At 40.6% G+C, this 20,375-nt stretch overlaps 1 protein-coding gene across 2 annotated transcripts in view; it reads right to left on the reverse strand.

The window, feature by feature from the left end:
* LOC114533908 (adhesion G-protein coupled receptor V1-like) overlaps positions 1 to 20,302 on the reverse strand; it is a 28,994-nt gene extending 8,692 nt beyond the window's left edge. The window contains exons 1-48 of one of the 2 annotated variants that reach the window (XM_028555538.1): positions 20,136 to 20,302; positions 18,822 to 19,034; positions 18,487 to 18,729; positions 18,176 to 18,280; positions 17,956 to 18,063; positions 16,890 to 17,771; positions 16,439 to 16,703; positions 16,093 to 16,362; positions 15,871 to 15,986; positions 15,660 to 15,746; positions 15,489 to 15,573; positions 15,305 to 15,405; positions 15,010 to 15,160; positions 14,696 to 14,892; positions 14,081 to 14,601; positions 13,775 to 14,004; positions 12,442 to 12,653; positions 12,062 to 12,218; positions 11,897 to 11,954; positions 11,650 to 11,803; positions 11,402 to 11,520; positions 11,134 to 11,262; positions 10,756 to 10,967; positions 10,398 to 10,630; positions 9,972 to 10,284; positions 9,678 to 9,869; positions 9,321 to 9,598; positions 8,730 to 9,177; positions 8,454 to 8,617; positions 8,121 to 8,376; positions 7,705 to 7,955; positions 7,364 to 7,581; positions 6,908 to 7,269; positions 6,246 to 6,694; positions 5,882 to 6,161; positions 5,419 to 5,767; positions 4,567 to 5,198; positions 4,042 to 4,451; positions 3,650 to 3,922; positions 3,189 to 3,573; positions 3,018 to 3,100; positions 2,786 to 2,943; positions 2,201 to 2,668; positions 1,737 to 2,103; positions 1,105 to 1,631; positions 800 to 962; positions 400 to 644; positions 148 to 304 (exon numbers count right to left, since the gene is read on the reverse strand). In XM_028555538.1, the coding sequence (XP_028411339.1) occupies positions 148 to 304; positions 400 to 644; positions 800 to 962; positions 1,105 to 1,631; positions 1,737 to 2,103; positions 2,201 to 2,668; positions 2,786 to 2,943; positions 3,018 to 3,100; positions 3,189 to 3,573; positions 3,650 to 3,922; positions 4,042 to 4,451; positions 4,567 to 5,198; positions 5,419 to 5,767; positions 5,882 to 6,161; positions 6,246 to 6,694; positions 6,908 to 7,269; positions 7,364 to 7,581; positions 7,705 to 7,955; positions 8,121 to 8,376; positions 8,454 to 8,617; positions 8,730 to 9,177; positions 9,321 to 9,598; positions 9,678 to 9,869; positions 9,972 to 10,284; positions 10,398 to 10,630; positions 10,756 to 10,967; positions 11,134 to 11,262; positions 11,402 to 11,520; positions 11,650 to 11,803; positions 11,897 to 11,954; positions 12,062 to 12,218; positions 12,442 to 12,653; positions 13,775 to 14,004; positions 14,081 to 14,601; positions 14,696 to 14,892; positions 15,010 to 15,160; positions 15,305 to 15,405; positions 15,489 to 15,573; positions 15,660 to 15,746; positions 15,871 to 15,986; positions 16,093 to 16,362; positions 16,439 to 16,703; positions 16,890 to 17,771; positions 17,956 to 18,063; positions 18,176 to 18,280; positions 18,487 to 18,729; positions 18,822 to 19,001 (12,243 nt within the window). In that variant the 5' untranslated portion in view covers positions 19,002 to 19,034; positions 20,136 to 20,302. Of the gene's footprint in view, positions 1 to 147; positions 305 to 399; positions 645 to 799; positions 963 to 1,104; positions 1,632 to 1,736; positions 2,104 to 2,200; positions 2,669 to 2,785; positions 2,944 to 3,017; positions 3,101 to 3,188; positions 3,574 to 3,649; positions 3,923 to 4,041; positions 4,452 to 4,566; positions 5,199 to 5,418; positions 5,768 to 5,881; positions 6,162 to 6,245; positions 6,695 to 6,907; positions 7,270 to 7,363; positions 7,582 to 7,704; positions 7,956 to 8,120; positions 8,377 to 8,453; positions 8,618 to 8,729; positions 9,178 to 9,320; positions 9,599 to 9,677; positions 9,870 to 9,971; positions 10,285 to 10,397; positions 10,631 to 10,755; positions 10,968 to 11,133; positions 11,263 to 11,401; positions 11,521 to 11,649; positions 11,804 to 11,896; positions 11,955 to 12,061; positions 12,219 to 12,441; positions 12,654 to 13,774; positions 14,005 to 14,080; positions 14,602 to 14,695; positions 14,893 to 15,009; positions 15,161 to 15,304; positions 15,406 to 15,488; positions 15,574 to 15,659; positions 15,747 to 15,870; positions 15,987 to 16,092; positions 16,363 to 16,438; positions 16,704 to 16,889; positions 17,772 to 17,955; positions 18,064 to 18,175; positions 18,281 to 18,486; positions 18,730 to 18,821; positions 19,035 to 19,458; positions 19,665 to 20,135 lie in introns of those variants that run through there. The other variant, XM_028555539.1, reaches the window with a different exon arrangement.
* Between the last annotated feature and the right edge of the window lie 73 nt (positions 20,303 to 20,375).

Here is a 20,375-nt window from a genome sequence, read left to right on the forward strand (position 1 = left end):
AATGGTTGTAAATCATTTCTAAGCCATAATAAGAGGGGTTGTCTTCCTATCAAGGTCTAGGTTGGGACATCTTCTAAATCCCAAACAACACACAAAAACTTAGTTAAACAGGAATCGGAGTTAATATGTTTGTGATCCTCGGCTTACATAAAGTGTTATGTTTTTCATTCTAACGCCATCATCAAACACGATAATCCCTTTTGTTGTGTTAAATGTTCTGGCCGCCTGCCCTGACGCGTGATCATCAGATATTAGGTCCCAATCCACTAGAACTGTTCCAAACGTACCAGCTTTACGAATTACACTAAATTCAAACAAACAAAGATGTCAACACAATCACCGCAGCTAAATCACGCTCTGTTGACAAAGAAAGGCAACAAACTTGTCCGTTCTACTTACCTTACGACTACACTTCCACTACTAGAAGATGAGTCTGGTTCACCAACATAGACCAGCGACGTGGCTGGATTTATTGCCATTAGTCCATAACCATCATCATTGGCATCAATACGTATCACCAACTTTCTCTCGCTGCCAATGACACCGTCATTATCAGCTGACACCAAGTAACACACGTACATCTTGTCGCCTTCAGGAATATCATCCGCGCGGGCTCGTATCCGAATAACTTGGCTGGTGACATTCTAGTGATTCATAAATCCAACAATAATGAATGAATAAGCTAACACTGATTTCTACCATTGGACGCAAATAAATCCTTGTCAAATGGGAAATTTCGTACTAGAAAATTACCAGCATCCTAAGAATATGTTTACCAGTACAAATTCAAAGAACCTACGTCTTGGAATGAGAGGGTTCCATTAGCTGGATATATATCAGGAAAAGCACCACTGCTGACATTCCAAAAAACACGGACTTCACCGATGCTTCCTTGTAATCGCACGACCTTTAAGCGAGCCTCGCGACCCTCCTCCAGTAGCACTGTCTGCGCTGATGAAAATCTGAACAAAGAGTGCATTTTAGAATTATCCAGTATAAATAAAGTTAATTTAGTTTAGGTTTCTTTCTGTAGTAACACTGGATCAATAAGAGATGATGATTCTAGGGTGACCTAATAGATTCAGTATGAATGAATTAACTTACTCAAACACCCCATGTGGTTGATCACTAGCTCGTATTTCAACCGTCACTTCTCGTTTTGTGCCCAGTTTCGCGCCCCCAATCGGCTGCGTCATCTCCAAACGGAAAAGCTCGGCAACTTCCGCAGTATCATCGTCAGTTATGTTAATGTCCAAAACACGGGATGTTTCATTTGGCTGGAACACTATTTTCCCTCTAGTGGGCGTGTAGTCATTGTCGTTGACATCTTTAGGGACAAGACGATACTCAAAACCAACTGTACCATATGTACCCCCTGAACGGACAAAAGGTATCCGAAGTACCCCGATGTCCTCATTAATCTTGATGATCCCCGTCCTAGGATCTACTAAATGACTGATATTGAAGTTCAGTTCCCCCCGTGTATTGTCGTTCTCTGAGATAACGACTTTGGCTACTTGACTGGATGGGTTGATACGTGGAGAGTTTTCAGGAGGGTGTGCATACGATTCAAGGAGTTGAACTGCTGTAATGTTGACGTAGAATATTTCATTTATCTCTGCATTATTGTCCTAGGTTGAAAAGAACAATGAAATGGATTAGAAGATATCATTGCATTTATCTCTATAAGAATTGTGCAGTTCAAAAGCTTAGCCTGGGAGGATTATCAAACTTACATGTATCACATGAATTGAGATATTCGTTATGTTAACGCCGTCTGCCATAATAACCTCACTGGACACAGGAACAAAATCTTGGTTCGGGACGGCAGGTCTCTCATTAGCTGAAGCATTTCTGGTCGCCTCACGTGTACTATACAAGACCTTTATATCACCAATTGACCCTAGCTGTCTCTCGATGATCAGCTGTACTGTGCTGTTTGTTGCTTCAGATTCCTGCGCAAGAACGTTGGTGCGCCGCCATCCCACAATTCCATGGGGCTCGTCGTTAGCTCGAATAATGATAGTCGAGGTGGATCGAGCAGAGTTGATTGTTGCACCTTGTTGCGGAAGATTTGAGCCATCTTCTACCAAAGACGTCAAACTGAAATACAAAGAAACATCGTGTCAATGTGATGTACAATATAATCCACACACAGAGAAATAAGCAATGCCTTCATTTTATAGTTCTTCCCACTAACCTCACTTTGAAAACTTCGTTAACCTCCGGGATATCATCGGCAACAATCGTAAGATTTATCGTCTTCTTTGTCTCTCCCTCCAAAAACACGATCGTACCCGAAGCTGGATACACGTCATTTTCACCATGAAGATCACTAACCGAAACATTATCCGTTTTGTTCCAGGCTACTATAACCCTGCCATAACTCCCCTGTTGTCTCAACACCTCCAAATATAACACCCAATCACGTAGCTTCTCGTCAACGACAATATTCCGAGATTTCATTGCGAATTCAATACGACCATAAGGATTTCCATTGGATAAGATGTTCACCTCCAAGTTACCATTTGGACCAATCACAGCTCCGCCTGTAGCGTTGCTAAGTGTGACGAGGAAAGTCTCGTCCGGTTCAGAAATGGAATCATTGAAAATAGTGACATAGAAACTAAGTTCCGTGTCCTCGTTATTGAATATGAGTTGACCTTTCCTGTGAAAAGAAGAATTGTGAAATGAATAATAAGGGAGGTATTTGACAGTTTAGAACTGAAAGACGTCGAGAGTATAAACGAGTTTCACATTATTACAAAGTTCGTTGCTTCCAAACCTTGGGATGAAGTCAGCTTGAGCGGAAACCATTGCAGGTTGAAGTAGACGTGATTCGCTGGTTGCTGTCATGGCAACAGCCAATAGCGTGATGTTATGATTCACAGAATCTTGAATTGTGATTGGTTGGACGTCTTCGGTACCATATGCAGTTACATTCTAAGTATAATAAACAGATATTTCAGCAATTGTGTCTATGCACTGAAAATGCTTTTCACATAGTGTTTACTAACCGTGTAAAAATGAAAATTTGATCCCCGACTGTTCCATTTCCAAAGATGGGAGTTTCCCTCAGATGAAGTACTCACAAGGAACGCTAAGAAAAGAACATAGAATTATTTATAATCTAATGACAGATAAAACGCCACACGCAAATGATAATTTACGATACATTATCACCGCACCTTCCTGATCCATTGAAAACATTCTCGCGGACTTTGCATCAGTAATTGGTACATTTGTTTGCAAGACAAATCCTCCAGCGTTCCACTTGTACAGAACAGGGAAAGAATGTGAGTTTACAAAGAGCAAATAATGTTCATCATCTAACTGAAAGTATTCTACTCCATTGGCTCCGTTCGTGTCGATTTCCTTAAAAGACTTGAATTGACCGTTTTTCCATTCAAAAATGACGGATCTGCTCTGGTATTTACCGTTCACGCTGTCAAAGAGACTGGAGATAGCGAGGAAGTCACGACTATTCACGGTGAAGAGAGCTAGACCCGAGGCCCCACGACACGTCAGCCCGCGTCCGTGTTCAACAAAACGATGATTAGACCACTTGTACACCTAACAAACGAGAAACGTTGTGAATACGCCCAGAATAAACACAGAATAAGCACAGCTTAACTGGATCAAATCTTACCTTAGTCAGTACATCTGTATTTCCAGTATTCTCCTTCATATTTGCAAAGATAAGATACGAATCACGACTTCCGAGCGGTCTAAAGAACTTCACATCCGACGCAGCTTTTGTTGAGATATTCTGATGATGTGAAACTGTTCCATTCCTAAACATCTTGTATATTGTTGAGTTTATTTCATAGTTGTCCTCGGAGCCATGGTTGGCCACAGCAATGAAGTGTTGGCCGTCGATTTGGAAAGATTCAAATTGAACTGGGTTATTGGTAGTGATGTTCTAAATTGATGCACGAAACGAAATAAGAAAAGTCGTTAAAGGCAATATAAGCTTAATTAAGTAGTAACTTTGAGAGTGTTGTAAGAATGTAAAATAGACCATGAAATAGTTTCACATACCGTAATATGTGTGTACAACCCTTGCCAATAATACAGCCCCGAGCCGAGGTACGCGTTATCGTTACCATGGACAAGACTAGAACCATTGCCCGCGCCAAGTAAAAGATATTGTTTACCATAAGCTGAGAATGGATACCATTTCCGAGCAATTTTCGTCCGGAAACCTTGAAACACCCCGAACTTCATGAGCGTACCCTCGGAGCTATCTGCCGACTGCGAAATACTTTGATAGTCCACGGTGATTGTACCGTATGTTCCTTTATGTCGAAGGACTTTAATCCCGACATAACCAACCGTCTCTTCGATATTTAGTGTTCGTGGAGCTACGGCGAATCCTAGTTCGCCATAAGGCTCGTCGTTTTCACTGATAGTCAACCACGCTTTATTTGGCGACTTCAGATCTCCACCACCTGAGAAATATAATCTTTTTGTTGGATCATCTAATATTGATCCAGTGTTATTACTGGAGATAGGAAACCCAAATCCAACTAACTTATAACTTATGTATAGTTCTATCAATCTTACCTCTGATGACAGAGAGAACAACCAAAAAGCGTTCCTCTTTTTCTGGTGTGGTGTCCACCACAGTTTCAACGTCAAACGAGTTCTTTTGCTGGTTATTTTTGAACAGGATGGAACCATTCACAGCCTTGAAATCCGCCCTCGCAGTGATGTTTACAATGGACCATCCTATGACCACATCCCCTATTGTACCGTTGTCTCTTTCTACCACAAAGTTCGCCCGGGTGGTACCAACATGACGACTACCCGGCTCATCAACAGTTAAATCTAGAGATCCCTGACTGAACCTAAATATCCCGTTGCCAGCATCGTTTACAAGTACAGTGACGTAAGCAATTGAGTCTCTTCCTAATTCAAAGTCTTGATTCGTCTTTTTTTTCAAGTGAACTTCAAAGAGTTCATCTCCTTCTGGTATTGTATCATCATTGATGAAGATTGTGATATTTTGTCTTCGTTGTCCAACAAGAAACTTCAAAGTTCCCTCGCCTCCCGCTTCAAGCTTGCCATAGAGGCTAAAATCATTTTCACCGATAGTTCTTCTTCTGACATAGTAATTCACTTCGATCTCACCAAATGTGCCTTGTGTTCGTAATACTGTCAAGTTAAATGAACCGATGTTCTCCTCCACGTTCACTCTGGAAAAGAAGAACAAGAAATACAGTTATTGCCGCTTTATACATTGAACTAACACCATTTTCAGAGCAGCTCTATCAATTCTAACTACGGTAGAACATAGCTCCATTTGTCCTGAACTGTTGCCCCGAAGGTGCTACTACAAGAGGAAATACAAAACCAGCTTTTTCTCACCAATTTTTCATGGCAACAAATTGAACCAGTTTTTAAACAAACACAAACCTGGATGGAGAGAAGATCAGAATTCCTTGCGGTCCATCGTTCTTTCCAATCTTGACCTCCGAGGTTAGGAATTGACCAAGTCGAGGTGGGCTAAATGTCTCATTATTGACAGGCTGCGATGATGATCTCACCAGCTCAACACTGGTTATATTCACGATGAAATACTCGTCTAACTCGGCCAGGGTGTCGTTAACGATGGTCAAAGGAATAGCACCGATACTATCTCCGTTGTTGATGAGAATTGAGTTAGTATTAACCGCAACGTCTGCACCTAGAGTGGCTAGTCTTTCATCGGAGGAAAGTGAATGTAAACTGCTATTTGTGACGGTGAAATTAACACGAATTGTTCCTAAACAAAACAGAAGACGAGCATTTTTAATTTCGGCATGCATGAGAGTTATGAGGAGTGTCTTTTGACAGCTCTATGAAAAACAGCACGTCTCTAATTTAGTAAATATCTTACCAATATTTCCAAATAATCTTGCAACAGACAGCTCTTCAATATTTCCGCTTTCTTTAACAACAGCACGCCGTGAACTTTGCTGAAACTCAACCACTCCATGAGGTTCATTACTCGCTGCAACTGTCAGCGTTGCTGTCCCCTTGCGAGGGTTGATTTCGGCTGCTCCAGTCTTGGAAATACCAGATGTGACTGGATTTCGGAGAATGACTTGAAACTGCTCTTCAATTTCTGAAGTATTGTCAGCCAACACTTGGGTTCGTATGTAAGTAGTTCTTTCACCCTATTAGAATATTTACAGCAAAAAATCATCAAAAAACGCAACACCATATATAAGTATATAACCATACGTCAAATTATACAATACCTCTTTAAAAAGCGCTGTTCCAGAGGTTTCATTGAATTCTTTTGTAACATTATCTCCTTGAATGAGCCAATCAACAGTCACAATTCCTGCCGCTGGTGACGTCCTGACCAAAGCGAGACTAACCATCTCACCCTCCCTTACAATTACAGCCTGGGACGACATATTAAACCCGACGTAGCCTGCGACTACGTCATTTGCCTGAATTGTAATCGTAACATTGTTTCCAACGTCTTGAGCAACAGATGAGCCAGCGGTTGGGTTGACCAATTTCACGATGATAGTCTCATCGCGTTCGGGCTGATGGTCGTCTACGATACTTAGTGTTAAAGACTTCTTACGGTCACCGGGTTTGAAGGGTAAAGTTACGCTACTTCCTCTAAAGTCCTGATTCTCACGAGCTGTGCTTTCAGGAGATATTATCACCATCACAGAGACATCGCCTGTGTGACCTAAACAAGTAAAAATAGCATTATAGCAGTTATATTAACGAGTGAATCTCACTCCTGAAATATGCAGTCATTTGATCATATAATTTGTGTGATGTGCCAAACTATAATCAGACAACTGAATAAACAAACTGGAGCTGGTCACGGAGGTAAAATGCACGCGTGGTAAACATTATTCAACCAAAACACACAGTAAATTTCAACCAGGGACCTCACCTCCAAGTCTCCAAATGTAAAGGGTCACGCCCAAACCCGCAGTTTCATTAACAACGATATGACTTTGGTTTCTCTCCCCAAACACTTTAAACAACCCATAAAAATAATCATCATCCTCTATTGTGACATTAACACTCGTCTTCGCGCCCAGACGAGGCTGCGATGATACTCCGTTCCCTACAAGTTCCACATACTCCAGGTCAATAATAAAGTATTCATTAAGCTCTGGTGTGATGCCACCAATAATGACGACATCGACCGATGAAGAATTGGATCCATCAGCGATAGTGACGCTCGCGTTGACTAACGGGACGTAATCTTGATTAGGACTCGCGGAAGACGGCGAACGTTCTTGCAAAGTGCTGGAGAGACAAAAATTTGAAACTATTTAAGCCTGTGTGAAACAAGGAATGACATTTGTGTCTTAATACTGATATTTGGAATTGTTGACTATACCTGTAGTAAAGTTTCACGTCTCCATATGTGCCGCGTTTTCGAAGAATCGGGATGCGTGCTGTTTTATTACGATTCTCTTCTCTAACGGTGTAGCTATCATAACTGAACTCTATCACACCGTAGGCATCATCATTCAGTTGGATTGTCACATTCGCTTGACTTCGCGCAGAATTAAGTTGAGCTTTCCCCTTCGTTACACTGAGGGTGACTAACAGAACCTTGACGGAGCAAAGAGACAGTTTTGGTTGGTCTTGCATAGAGTGGCTCTACCTGTTCATACGATTTCAGCAAAGCATGCCTGTTATCTAAGCAATAATCACAAGAAAATTGAAACTATTTACCTCATTCACTTCTGGAACATTATCAGCTGAAACCACGATATCAACACTTGTCATGTTCACGCCTGGCGGAATAATATCATTGCCCTGCGCCTTTTGTACGTCGCTAGTTGCCAGTCTTCCTGAGAGCGTGACAGTCCATTCAAACCGTACGACACCCACGGTTCCATATTCGCGTATTACGTGAAGTTTGACCACTTCGTTGCCGCTGGATGGTTCTTTTACCAAAGAACTTAAAGACGAGGGACTAAATCCTGTAGAAATTAATACAGCTAGAATTTGGTCTACTCATATGAGAGGCAATTATAAATTTGTCATTTTGTTTAGTACACCAAAAGCAACTCTCAGTTGACCACATACGACGATTGTTCTAAACTGAGCAATCTTGTAAAGATAGTTTCATGTCTTTTCCACTTTACCTATCAATCCATAGGGATAATCATTTTCTTGAATAGTGACAACACATTGTGAGGGTTGACCAATGATCACATTCCCGTCCTGGGAGGTCAGACGAACAATAAACGTCTCATTAAGCTCAGGATCTTCGTCATCTATGATAGATATTGGTACAGGAGCAGTCCGCTGGTCGTCAAATAGTGTGACCTTGCTGGCGTTTATAAGGTAATCTTTAGACGGATCAGAATCAACTGATGTTACCTCGATGTCAACAGTTATCTAGAATAGAAACGAAAGCCTTAATCAAAAGGTTTTCCAATCCATACAAGTAACTCGCAACTATATATCCTGTTTACCTTTCCAAATATCCCTCCACTTCGTGTGATGTACAGAAACGCTCCTCTGTTACCCTCCTTCACAGCAACAAACGAAGATGAAAGATGCACGATTCCACTTGCATTGTCGTTCCGCAGAATCACCACCTTGAGCAGTCGGTCTGAACCAATTCTTGGATAACCATCTACCCAAAGGAACCAAGAAAATAAGAAAATCAAACTTTTACTTCTATCTCGAATATAAGGGTTTAACCGACTTAACTAAACATAACATTTAACTTCCGTTACTGATTGTACCTGATTGAAAACCTTGTCCTTCCAGTAACGTGACTGATGTCAAATTGACAACAATTGTCTCATTATCTTCTGGTATGACGTCATCTAGTATGGTCACTACGAAGCTTCCTGCAATTTCATCGGGTGGGAAATCTACAAAACCGCTGACCGGACGAAAATCTTTGTCCTCCTCAGCTCTGTCATACATCACGTCATTCACTTCGACACTGGTTGGTACGCTCGTGTAGAACACGCGTGTTGTACCCATAGTTCCTTGCCGTCGTACTATATTCACAGTTATATTTCGGCTGGCTTCTTCAACCGCTACAAGACTGGGTTCAAATTCAAAAAGTCCAAACGGATCGTCGTTGGCGGGAATGGTTACGTTCGATACGATACCACGTGACGCTAAGCGACCTCTGGTCACGTTAACGAGGCGCACAACGTAGCTTTTGGACAGTTCAGGAAGCTAAAATAACGACGACAGAAATTGAAAACAAAATCTTATCGTTAGCTTACATATAAAGACTGTGGCCTGTCGTGTAACACAGGTGTTAGTACAAGTGAAACACGAGAAATACCTAAATACATAATTTATGAGCACACACATACCAAATCATTTGACGCAACAATCGTAATATTCGCAAATCTTTCATCAGCCTTCATGATTTTCAGTCCAGTTGTTGGCTTTAAGTCATCGCCAGCGTTCTCGACAGCCCAGCCAATCACAATCTCTCCTAATGTACCACCTGACCTGTGAAGTTCAAGGTCAATGCTCTCACCTTCCTCCACAGATCTCGCAAGAGAACGAGACGTGAAGTTGACTACACCAAAAGCATCGTCGCTTGGTTTGATAGTAATGTTCGCTGTTCCACCTGGTCCAATCTCAGCTGCGAGATGAGTAAAAAAATCTATCAATTTTCACGTTCATTACAATCACACAGAGGTATCAGCACTGCATTTTCTTACCTCCATTTTTAGCATCATAGAGCCACACACGGAATGTCTTGTTTAACTCAGGCTTATCATTATCAATAATGGAAATTTCAATATTCGTGCTCAGTTGCCCTGCCTTTAAGAAAACCGTACCCGCGGCATCAACATAATCCTGATTTTCCACAGCGGTTAACGCCTTCATCTGCCATGAACATTCAATATCCCCTGTTGAAGAAATGAAACATTCAGTGAGGTCACCACAGACCTTGGTCGTGAACTTACTTGCTTTTAAACCACGTTTGCTAAACGTTACTCAACCAAACTCACCCACAATCCCTTGCGCTCTTTCGATATACAATTTAAACTTGCCAACGCTTTCTCGGACTTCCATTGTAAATACTTTGGTCGACGGCGAAATATTTCGACTTCTGGGAGCCTCGCTGGCAAACTGCAGTAAGCCGTATGGAGAGTCGTTTTCCTCAATGGTGATATTTGCCACCGAGAACACGGGACTGATACTAGCTCCACTTATCGCTGTACTCTCTTTCGTTCCATCGTTTGACTGAGCGGACACCAAACGCAGTCGGAAATGCTCGGACAATTCCGCTTTTTTATCGTTCATCACGAAGACTGTGAGAGTCTGAAACATATTTGAAAAGATAATAAGGTTTGAGAACTGCATTGTTTCCTCGCCTCTCCTGGTTACTTCAAAAATAGAAGCAAGTTAAGGGACTTGAAACTTAAGTTACCCACCTTTTGTTTTTCTTCATTTTCAAAGACCAACGAACTGGACGCATTCACAAAATCATCAGACGCTCTGGAACCATTTTGATGAAAGACCATCCAGTTAACGGTGACCTCTCCAGCAAATCCGACAGTTCTTTGGATAACAAACGAGACATTTCCGGCAGTTTCCGGCACCATTTTTGACAAGGATTGAGCAGAGCTGAACGCAAACACTCCGTTTGCATTGTCGCTCTTCAACACTGAAAAGAAACGAAATCATAAAATCTTAAAATGCGACAAAGAAAGCATGGAATGATCTGGTTCACTCAGGTTTAATGTAGTCATAATGCATGGTTTTAACAATTGTATCTGAAACAAGAAATACCTATTAGTTTAGCTCTGGAATTGCGCGGTTCATCAATGTCGGCTCCACCACGACTGCTGACCAGAATGACAGAATACGGCTTCTCTGGTTCCGTCAACTCATTATCAATAGATTTTAAGGCAACAACACGGGACGCAAGGTGTTCTGGGTAGTAAAGGTAACCATTGATGGGTATAACGTCTTTAACAGGATTAGCGATAGTATTCACCTCGCTACAAAAGAAGAAATCATGATCTGAGATTTTTGCACAACAAAACAAAACCCGAAACATTGATAAAGGATAGATCATTCAGTTCTAAATAGCTTAGTTTGGACGTTCAAGAAATAACGCCGTCGATAATTTGATAAAATATATTTATTTGAATCTTTCCTTGATACCTTTCTCGAAGGTTTTTGGTGAAGATTTTAACATCCTGAAGAAGACCTTCAAAATGATCGTTGTTGGGTTTTGCAACACCAAGGTATAAATCTCCTTCTTCATCGAGAATCGTGTTGAACCTCACAGAACTAAACAAATCATTCATCAAGAAACCATCTTGAGAACCTCACATACAGCACTGAGAAAGGCAATTATTTGTAGCAATAAGATTTGTGCATGGTTTATATTCCTGGTTCCTGCTGATTACTTCATTTGTTTTCAACAAACCTGTTCGTTCCAATATGTGTGCCATCGTAGTAAAACGCTATTCCAGTTTGACTATCAACAGCAATCATTATATTATGCCAATTATCATCAAGTATACCTCGACCAATCTCCTTCGGAACCTAAAAAACAAACGAATTTTACGACTGAGGGCGAAGAGATTTGAGAATAAGTAACAAGAAACGGGAATCTAACATTTTCTGGTCGAAACATACCAGAGAAGTTTAATTGAAACCTGTTAATTCACTCACTGTCAGTGTTTTGTCTCCCGTCACAAATATCACCATTGTTAAAGTGACATTTCCTCTCGTATCAATCTTGAGACTATACGCCACATTTCCAGAGTTAGAGAGCACTTTGGCCAGAATAGTTCCTTTGTGACCAAATTTTGGTTTCAACCACGCACTAGAAGAATAATAATAAGCGTCATAAGGCAAATCAGCGACTTCATACCTGAAGAAAAGGCAAAGATAAACACGACAAGGAATAAAACTCTACCTGATTGTAAATTCTTTAGAAGGAACGCGGGACAAGGATTCAACGACTGCGTATGATCCTTAAAAACACGCGTAAAGTTATATTCATCGAAGTTTAGATATTGACAACGAGACAACGAAATATTCTTGCTTTCATCATGTCTCTTCTCGTATTACTTGTACTTACTGTTGACTGCAGTGAATTGCAACGCATTGCTTCCCGTATTTCGTCTCTTCTCTCCCTCATTCACTATACCAGCTCCATTAATCTTGCTCAAAAACACAAGGTCCCAAATATCACTTAGGTCGTCCGCAACTTCTGCTTTGTAAATACACCAGGATACCTTGAGGTAGAACATAAATATTATGACATTTAAACCTTTGCGTTTCGGAGTTTTTTCATCTATTTTATTGCAGACAAAGCCAGATAACATGCACTAGGGAATGTCGATCCTAAAATTCTAGAAATCAGAAGGGATTACTGTTTATATAAGCGATGGTATATGCTTTTTCAGCCTATATCATTGCGCATACACTGTCCCTAATATATCGTCACGTCGCACTCACCCCAACATCTCTGTCTTTCCCGCGTTTTCTCACAACCGTCAAATTGACGGTGGCTTCATACTCGTATCCAGGTCTCGTATCTTCAGCTACAGTCGCGTTCAGAGAGCTTGGTGCGAACGCAAAAAGACCATACGGATTGTCATTAGTTGGAATATGAATGTACGCGCTTTTCAAACTGGTCGAGAGCTTACCGCCGGGGCCCGGAGACCCTCCTAGAAAACAAAACAAATTTCAAATTCCAAAACTGAATTCAGATTCACAGACCGAGGTGTCTCTGAACATTGTTTAACTTTTCACTCTAGTATACTGTTTTTCGCCATTTTTCCGCGGCCTCGACCGTGCTCGAATTCGCCATTTTCCGGCGAACTTGACCATGGTCGAATACGCCATTTTCCGGCCCAAATTTTACCGGCGAATCAAGAGTCTATACTAAACACAAAATTAACAAAACATTTTAGTAAACTAAGCCGTTCAGTCATTTATACTGAGTTTCCTTTCGACAATGATGACTATTTTGACGTTAAAAACCAACAAGGATTGTTTCAAAACACTAAAATTTGTGAAAGAATATCAAAACACTGAAACTTCTCGCTAAAAACACTTAAAAAACGTTTAGGCGTTTAAATCTTGACATTTCCAAGCGTGTGCCTTATTAGTCGTTTTCTATGCATATACTTGTTACGGACCGCCCCCCTGAGACCAGGAAAAGCTTAAATACGTTAAATTTATCTTCGCTCTCAAGGCTTGCCACTGTAGCTGATTCGTCTATGACGCTAGGCTCTGGCATACAGCCCACTCTGTTTCTCACTGAGACGTAACGGTTAGGTGCACATACATCATGGTCTGGGGGCCGTAGTGCATCTCCCCCTTAGACGGCCGTTAAGATGTGAGTTATGGGGGGGAGTTCTTCCTATAGCAACTGTCCTTGCACCTTTCGTAGTTGTAATCTATGCTGGTATATCGCAGCTGGTTGTAATATCACCGGTTAGATTGTGGCATAGAGCTGGATGATCTCTTTTGGGTGTTTTTACGTTCTTTCCCAATTTTTTTTTTTTGGCGTGCTTTTCAATTTTTTTCTTTTACATACAAAAATTCTGTTATTAAACCTATATCGGGAAGGATATGGTTCGAAAAAAAATTTATATCGACTAAAAACCACCTGAATTTACCCCTGAGTACTCTCCCCAGTCTCTGCATGGCTGAGTCTCTGAATTAAACAATACTCGACTATGGTCGAATACGCCATTTTCCGGCGAACTCATCATGGTCGAATGTGTTGTTTTCCGGCTGATCATGAATATTTGAAATGGTTGGTTATTTTGTGAGTACTTACCAGTTGTGTTTTTCAGAACAATTTTGAAGTTTTCTCCGTATTCTGCTATATCGTCAGCCAAAACATCGAGTGAAAGGTTTTTGGCTCGTTCAAGGTTCTGGAACACCAGCGCACCAGACGTTTCTCCAAAGTCGCCGGATGTGAGAGCGTATTGCGATCCGTTGGAATACACTTGATAAACCTGCCAACGTACGCTGACCATTCCATATATCCCACGATCTCTTACAACTCTGGATAAAAAGAAATAGTGAGGAAGATTACAATGTACGATTGAAAAGTGGTTTTTAGAGTGTTGTTTTCACTTACCGAAACGCTACAGGTTTCCCTTCGCTTGCAGTTTTATTCAGCTCAGAATTCTTATCAAAATGAAATATACCATTAGGGTCGTCATTTGCCGCTATGGTAACCACGGCAACCGTATTACCATATATGGAGGTATCACCAGTTGATGACGTCAGCACGATGGTAAAATTCTCGTCAGTTTCCGGTTGATTGTCGTCCCGGATATACACCGAGATGCTTTTCTCAGTTTCACCGCTGGCGAATACGATTTGCTGATTCTCCGGCGCATAATCGCCACCGCTTGACGTGGCTGAGCCATTCCGGGTTGTGTAGTCCACAGTGACAGCCTTGTTGTGGCGTCCATGGCGTATTATTGTGAAGGTTGCCCAATCTCCCTCGTTCACTCTAACATGTGCAGGCGTTTTGAATTCGATTGCATCATCATTTCTTAGGATTGTGAGTTGAGCTTGGTGTGGCTCGCCAATTTTCGCGCCACCTTCTGTGTTGATCAAGGTGATAGTGAAGTTCTCATCAAGTTCTGGGATCTGAGAAACACACAAAACGTAAAAAAAAGCACGAATTTGAAGCTATGACTAATTCTCATTCTATTAAAACACCAAGAAACAGAATAAATCTTACGTTATCTTCCAAAGAGGAGATTCTTATAATCTTGAACTGTTCATTTTCGCTAAAGCGGACGTTTCCAAACGTCGGCGAAACATCCAATATCGTATCGGCTTCCGAAGTGATGTTCCATGTCACAACGACATCACCGAACAATCCCCGTCGACGCTCAATAACAAAACTTGCGAAATTTTGGCCACCTTTGCTTTCAACTTGAAAAAAAGGAAACACATTGGAGGTGAAATCATAATCGATGGAAGATTTTCATGAGCATTACCAAGCCTTCGAATTCAACAACTATCGTTTGCTGGTGGTGATATCAAGCATACCTATGGTCTGTGATGTGTTGGCAAACACCATAACCCCATGAGGATCATCGTTCGCTAAAATTGTGACATTGAATTCGGTGGGACTACCCAAAACACCCTGCGAATCGGCAGGACCAAACGGAACAAGCTTGAATGTGAAAGTCTCGTTTGTCTGGAAAAGAAAAAAACATGGCAAATGTAAGTAACGTGGTTTATTCTAAAACTGGTAAGAAGATTCAAAATTAAGATATATGTCTAAAGGAATAAACAGCATTTGAAGACAATTCATATTTCAAAAAAGTAATGATAATATTACCTCAGGAACGTTGTCATCGTTGATATAAAATGTCCCAGACATTTTTCTTACGTTTACACCAAAGATCATATGAGCTTCTCCTGCAACGAAGTCTTTCATTCCTGGAAAAAAGAACATACTGTACAGTTTCTGAGAACACTGATAAAGCTATATATCAAAGAATGATGTCAGAAAGTCTATATACTATTGTTTGTCGTGACTTTGACCCAACGTTCTTCTAAATCGCCTCCAATTCGAAGAACAGTGACTGCAAATTTACTGTCTGTCTCCTGTGTTGAAAAGACAGTAGATTATTACTACCAGTACATCAGTCCACTACTACAGAAGCTACGGCATTCATTACTTCTTTACTTACAGAAAGAATGATCGACTCTATTTTATTGTCAAATTGAAATACTCCGCCAGCATTGTCATTTCTCTCGATGGTCAAAATCAACTCGGACTAAATATTTAACAAATTAATCTTATATCAATGCAATATTAAATAAAATTTCTTCAACGAATGAAATGCAACATTCAAGTTAAAGATAATGTGATATAAACATACAGTACTCTACGAAACTCACCGCTCCAGCTTGCAACTTCGCTTCAGAAACATTGTGAAGTCGAATGGTGAAACGTTCATCCAACTCAGGTAAGGTATCAGGAAGAATATCAATGGTAATATTGCGAGAGCTAACACCTGGATAAATGAACAATGTAAATATGGAATGGTTTGTAAATGGAGAGATTGACGCACGGTCGTTCTTAGACATCTTCGAACAGAGATTTTATTTTCGATTTCAAACCTTTTCCAAAAAACAAGTTCCCGCTGGTTGGTGTCAAATCATTGCTTGTCGTCACGCCAACAACACTCCATCGGAGACTCGCTTGGTTTAAAGTTCCATCACGTCGAACTTCCAGATCAATTCTTTTGGTCTGACCATCCTCTGGCTCGGTCACAGTAACGCTTGTTTTATCAAACCTAATCTCACCGTCAGCATATTGCGGGTGGACGGTGAGGTTCATGACGGAGCGGGGACCAAAACGAGGTGTAGACGGCGGTACGAGAGTCTTTGCTGAATTTTGAAAACGGTTCCTTAATGGCACTCACTGTGGAAAAACCGTCAAAAAACGAACGATTATCACACATACCTGGCTGTACAAGACTCAGTGAGATCAATGTAATTCTAAATACAGAATTAGCACGAATGAATCCTCCTGTAGGGATGCTTAAGCCAACTGATGCACTGGCTTGACCAGACGAGAAGGAAATTGACCCAGACGTTTTAATACCAATACTGGTTGTATGGTCTGTACCATCAGCGGCAAAGTACTTCACCAGGTACCCAACTGTCACCACCCCATAGTTTCCGCCTTTTCTTAAAACTGCGAAGTTAAGCATCCGAGGGCTGCTTGTCTAAAAGGAAAAGCCGTCTCAAATTACTTACTAAAATATATTCTGTCATGTACTTCTTCCATATCACAGGAGTCTGGGTTATACCATACTTCAATGACACCTCTGACAATAACTCTAGTATCAGTCGTAATCTAACTTGGTGCTACTGCAGGAATCTACACACTCATCAGGTCTTACAAAACTTACCAAACTGAGTGTTTGATGTGTATCATTTGAGAATTCAAATACACCATAAACGTCATCGCTATCCCTCACGATAACTCTTTTTGATCTCCCCAAAGGATCGTTTGTCACTCTACCGCCGCTGACCGCAGCAAGCACTACCACAAACCAAAATGCCTCCTCTGGTACCATGTCTTTCATTATGGTAATTCTCACTACTTTTTCCCGTTCACCCTCGCCAAATGTGACAGTACCATTCAATGGCGAAATTTGAGTTGACAGGTTACTATGGGAGGACTCCACCAACCACATCACATCCACTGTACCATAGGCACCAGCTGTTCGGTTGATGGTAACATCAACCACATTACTACCATCATCTTCACCGACGGTGATATTACCATCCCCAGATAAACCAAACACCCCAACATGGTCATCACTGTGCAAGATCTGTATGGTACTTACTGATGGTGATACCAGACTAATATCCGCACTTAGGTTAGTTAGATGAACTGTGAAATTCTCAGAATTTTCTGGAATGGTATCATCTATTATACGAACACCGATGGACTTTCGTGTCTCATCTTTACCAAATACAAGAGTGCCGCTAGTTTGGTGAAAGTCCTGGTTGCCCAAGGCACCATCGGATTTAAGATACCATGCTACAGTACTGGTACGATCCAATGAAACCTGAGCAAGGTTGAAACCATTCGCATCAAGGCCTCTGTAAACCCACAAAGTCACAACGGTTTGGTTTTCAGGCACGATGACGTGACTCACAGCAAACCGTACGGGAATATCATTGGCTAATATCCTCACAAGAACTTTGGAAAGACTGCTATTGAGCCGAGCACCGCCGGTGATATTTGTCAACTCAAATTCAAAATCTTCATCTCTTTCAATCAACTGAAAAGCAAAGAAGAAATTTGCAGTTTAGAGTTGATCATCTTAACACTGTATCGATCAGTGACAGAGTGCTTTAAATGGTCAGCTCAGTTTAAGAAGAATTCACAAGGACACCAGTCGAGGGAGATCAGTTTTGAATGTACTCTGTGTTTCTGTGAGATTGCTGGTAAAGTTCGCAACTTACTAGGTCGGGACGAACAGAAAACTCCAGATCTTTGACTGCCTCTCCATCACGAAATACAACCGTACCAGAAGTTGTGTTAATGTCCTTGCTTGCAGCGGCAGTAATAACCTGGAAATAACAATCTCTGGTTAGATCATCATGGAATTGAATCCATATGCAAAGATACGGAAGAATGTATCATGACAGTAAAAGATCGTAAAGTTATCCTCTTCTCACTTACTCTCCACATCACTGTGACCCGTCCGAAGGCTGCAACGCTTCTTCTGATCGGCAGTTTTTGAACATCACCGTCTGTGCGCGGTTCGTGAATACTGAAACCATTTGGCTGAAAGAAAATCAGCGAATACTTTAAATTAATTTCATATCGTCTATCATTACCTTATCAAGACAGAAACCGTTTTTTCATTTGTAATATTGTTTACAAGTATTGATAAATTTGACGATGAAAACTAGTCTCTGACTGCTTGTGGTGAAGAAGTTCTCAGAATGCAGTGGTTCACAATTCTGCCAGTACATATCACTGCTACTTACCACGTCAAACCCCACAATACCATTTCCATCATCATTACTGGTGATCACAATGTAGGCAACGTCCAATACTGCAGAATTCAGTCGGCCTGCTGGTGAACGCAGTTCAACGGGAAAAATCTCGTTTCCCTCCGGTTGTGTATCATCTTTAACAAAAAATTGACAAGTTCCGGCAGTTTGACCAGCAGCGATCGCTCCAGTTCCAGTTCCACCTTCACTATAAAAGTCGTCGGTGAAGTTTCGAATCTACGACACAGAACACAACATTGTTTCGTATTTTTCAATAATGATAAACAATCGATAATCGTGGTGATTGAAAGAAACACTGTATTACAAACCGTGCAACTGAAGCTGATATTGGAATTAATCGCTCCAATTCTTTGAACAGTTAAGAAGACTATTTTAAAACGAATTTCTTTAACTTCAACCCGTCTTGTTTTGAATGAGATTGTCCCAGCCACTAAACACGATCTTAAAGCAGCAATAATGAGCAACGAAAAGAAACAACTTTGTTTCATCCTGTGTATGGAAGAGATTCAAGGGATATTCACCTGTATGAATATAAATTGAAGCATACTTATTTATGTACGTTTTGTTCTTCACCCACGTGTAACATGACACCGTAATCACGGTTAATATTTCAGCCCATAGCAACGCTAAAAATATGACCCTTTCTCGCTAAAATATGAATATCGATTGCTTATACAGCTAGCTTTATCATTGAACTAAGCTTAACTATAAAAGAGCCAGTCTTTACATCAAATTTTAACACAATGTCGATGCTACAATACGCTCCATTAACGCTGGATTATTTCAAAGCGGTTGGAATTACGATAAGGTCATGTTTGTAAACAAAAAAAGTTTCAGCAAATGCGCAACACGTAACTCTCGCAAAATCATGATCGAATACCAAATATAAATCTAAATGTCGTTCAAATACCACATGAGTAGCACATGTCACACGATGTCACTCACTTTTATTAAATTATACGCCGTAATGAAGTTTTAAATTTTTGAAGATGATGTTGTTTCATTGATGTTTCACCCGTTACTACGGACGCTTAGGAATTTAGATGTCGTTCGTCCTCTGTTATTTCAAATCTTCCTGACAATTACTTTACTGTTTGTACGATTTATACGAATGAATCTTTGGGAAATGACTTCTTGAGATTGAAAATGAACTGGTGAAATAAATAGTTCAAGTTATCCAAACTAATAAAGTTAAACGCGTCATTCATACACAAGTGAAGTGCTTTAAAATACACCACAATTTAGTTTATTTTACGAGATAAACGTGTAAAATGGACAGGGTAGATTGCATGTGAAATTAAAAATACCCCAAGGTCGACAGCGAGTGTTTTATTGCAGTAAAATAAACAGACGTTCTAGCACTTTTAAATGTTCGAAATTTGTATAAATTAGCTACATGACTGGTCATTCGCTTCCAGAACGTCCCGTGAAAACTAAACATTAGAATGTCCAGGCTTCGGGATTTTAAACTTGAAGAAGATTTCCTTTCTTGACAAAACTATATTATAAGTTTCACAGCAAAAAACGCAGTACAAACGCGACGTTTTTAAATTGTTCTTCGACCATCGCGTCTGACTGCAAGGTTCTAATTGTTTAAAGACCACTAATTTGTTACATCCTACCTTCCAGTGGAACGCCGGGTTCCAATCCTTAGGAATATCGATCTTTGTCAAGCTTGTACGAGTTAATTTCAATTATTTTAGGCGAATTTTTGTAAAAGGTTATTGTGTATTTATAACTTTGGTTTCGTAAATCACATTCCAACACATAATCACGCGGTCATAATTGCTATTTTATAATAGTTCAAATTTCAAAATACCAACAGTCAGCAGAACTAGCGCGAGCCCACGGATTAATGCATG

The sequence above is a fragment of the Dendronephthya gigantea genome, unplaced genomic scaffold (genome assembly GCF_004324835.1).
Source record: "Dendronephthya gigantea isolate DGI-Jeju-01 unplaced genomic scaffold, DenGig_1.0 000095F, whole genome shotgun sequence".
NCBI classification, from domain to species: domain Eukaryota; kingdom Metazoa; phylum Cnidaria; class Anthozoa; order Malacalcyonacea; family Nephtheidae; genus Dendronephthya; species Dendronephthya gigantea.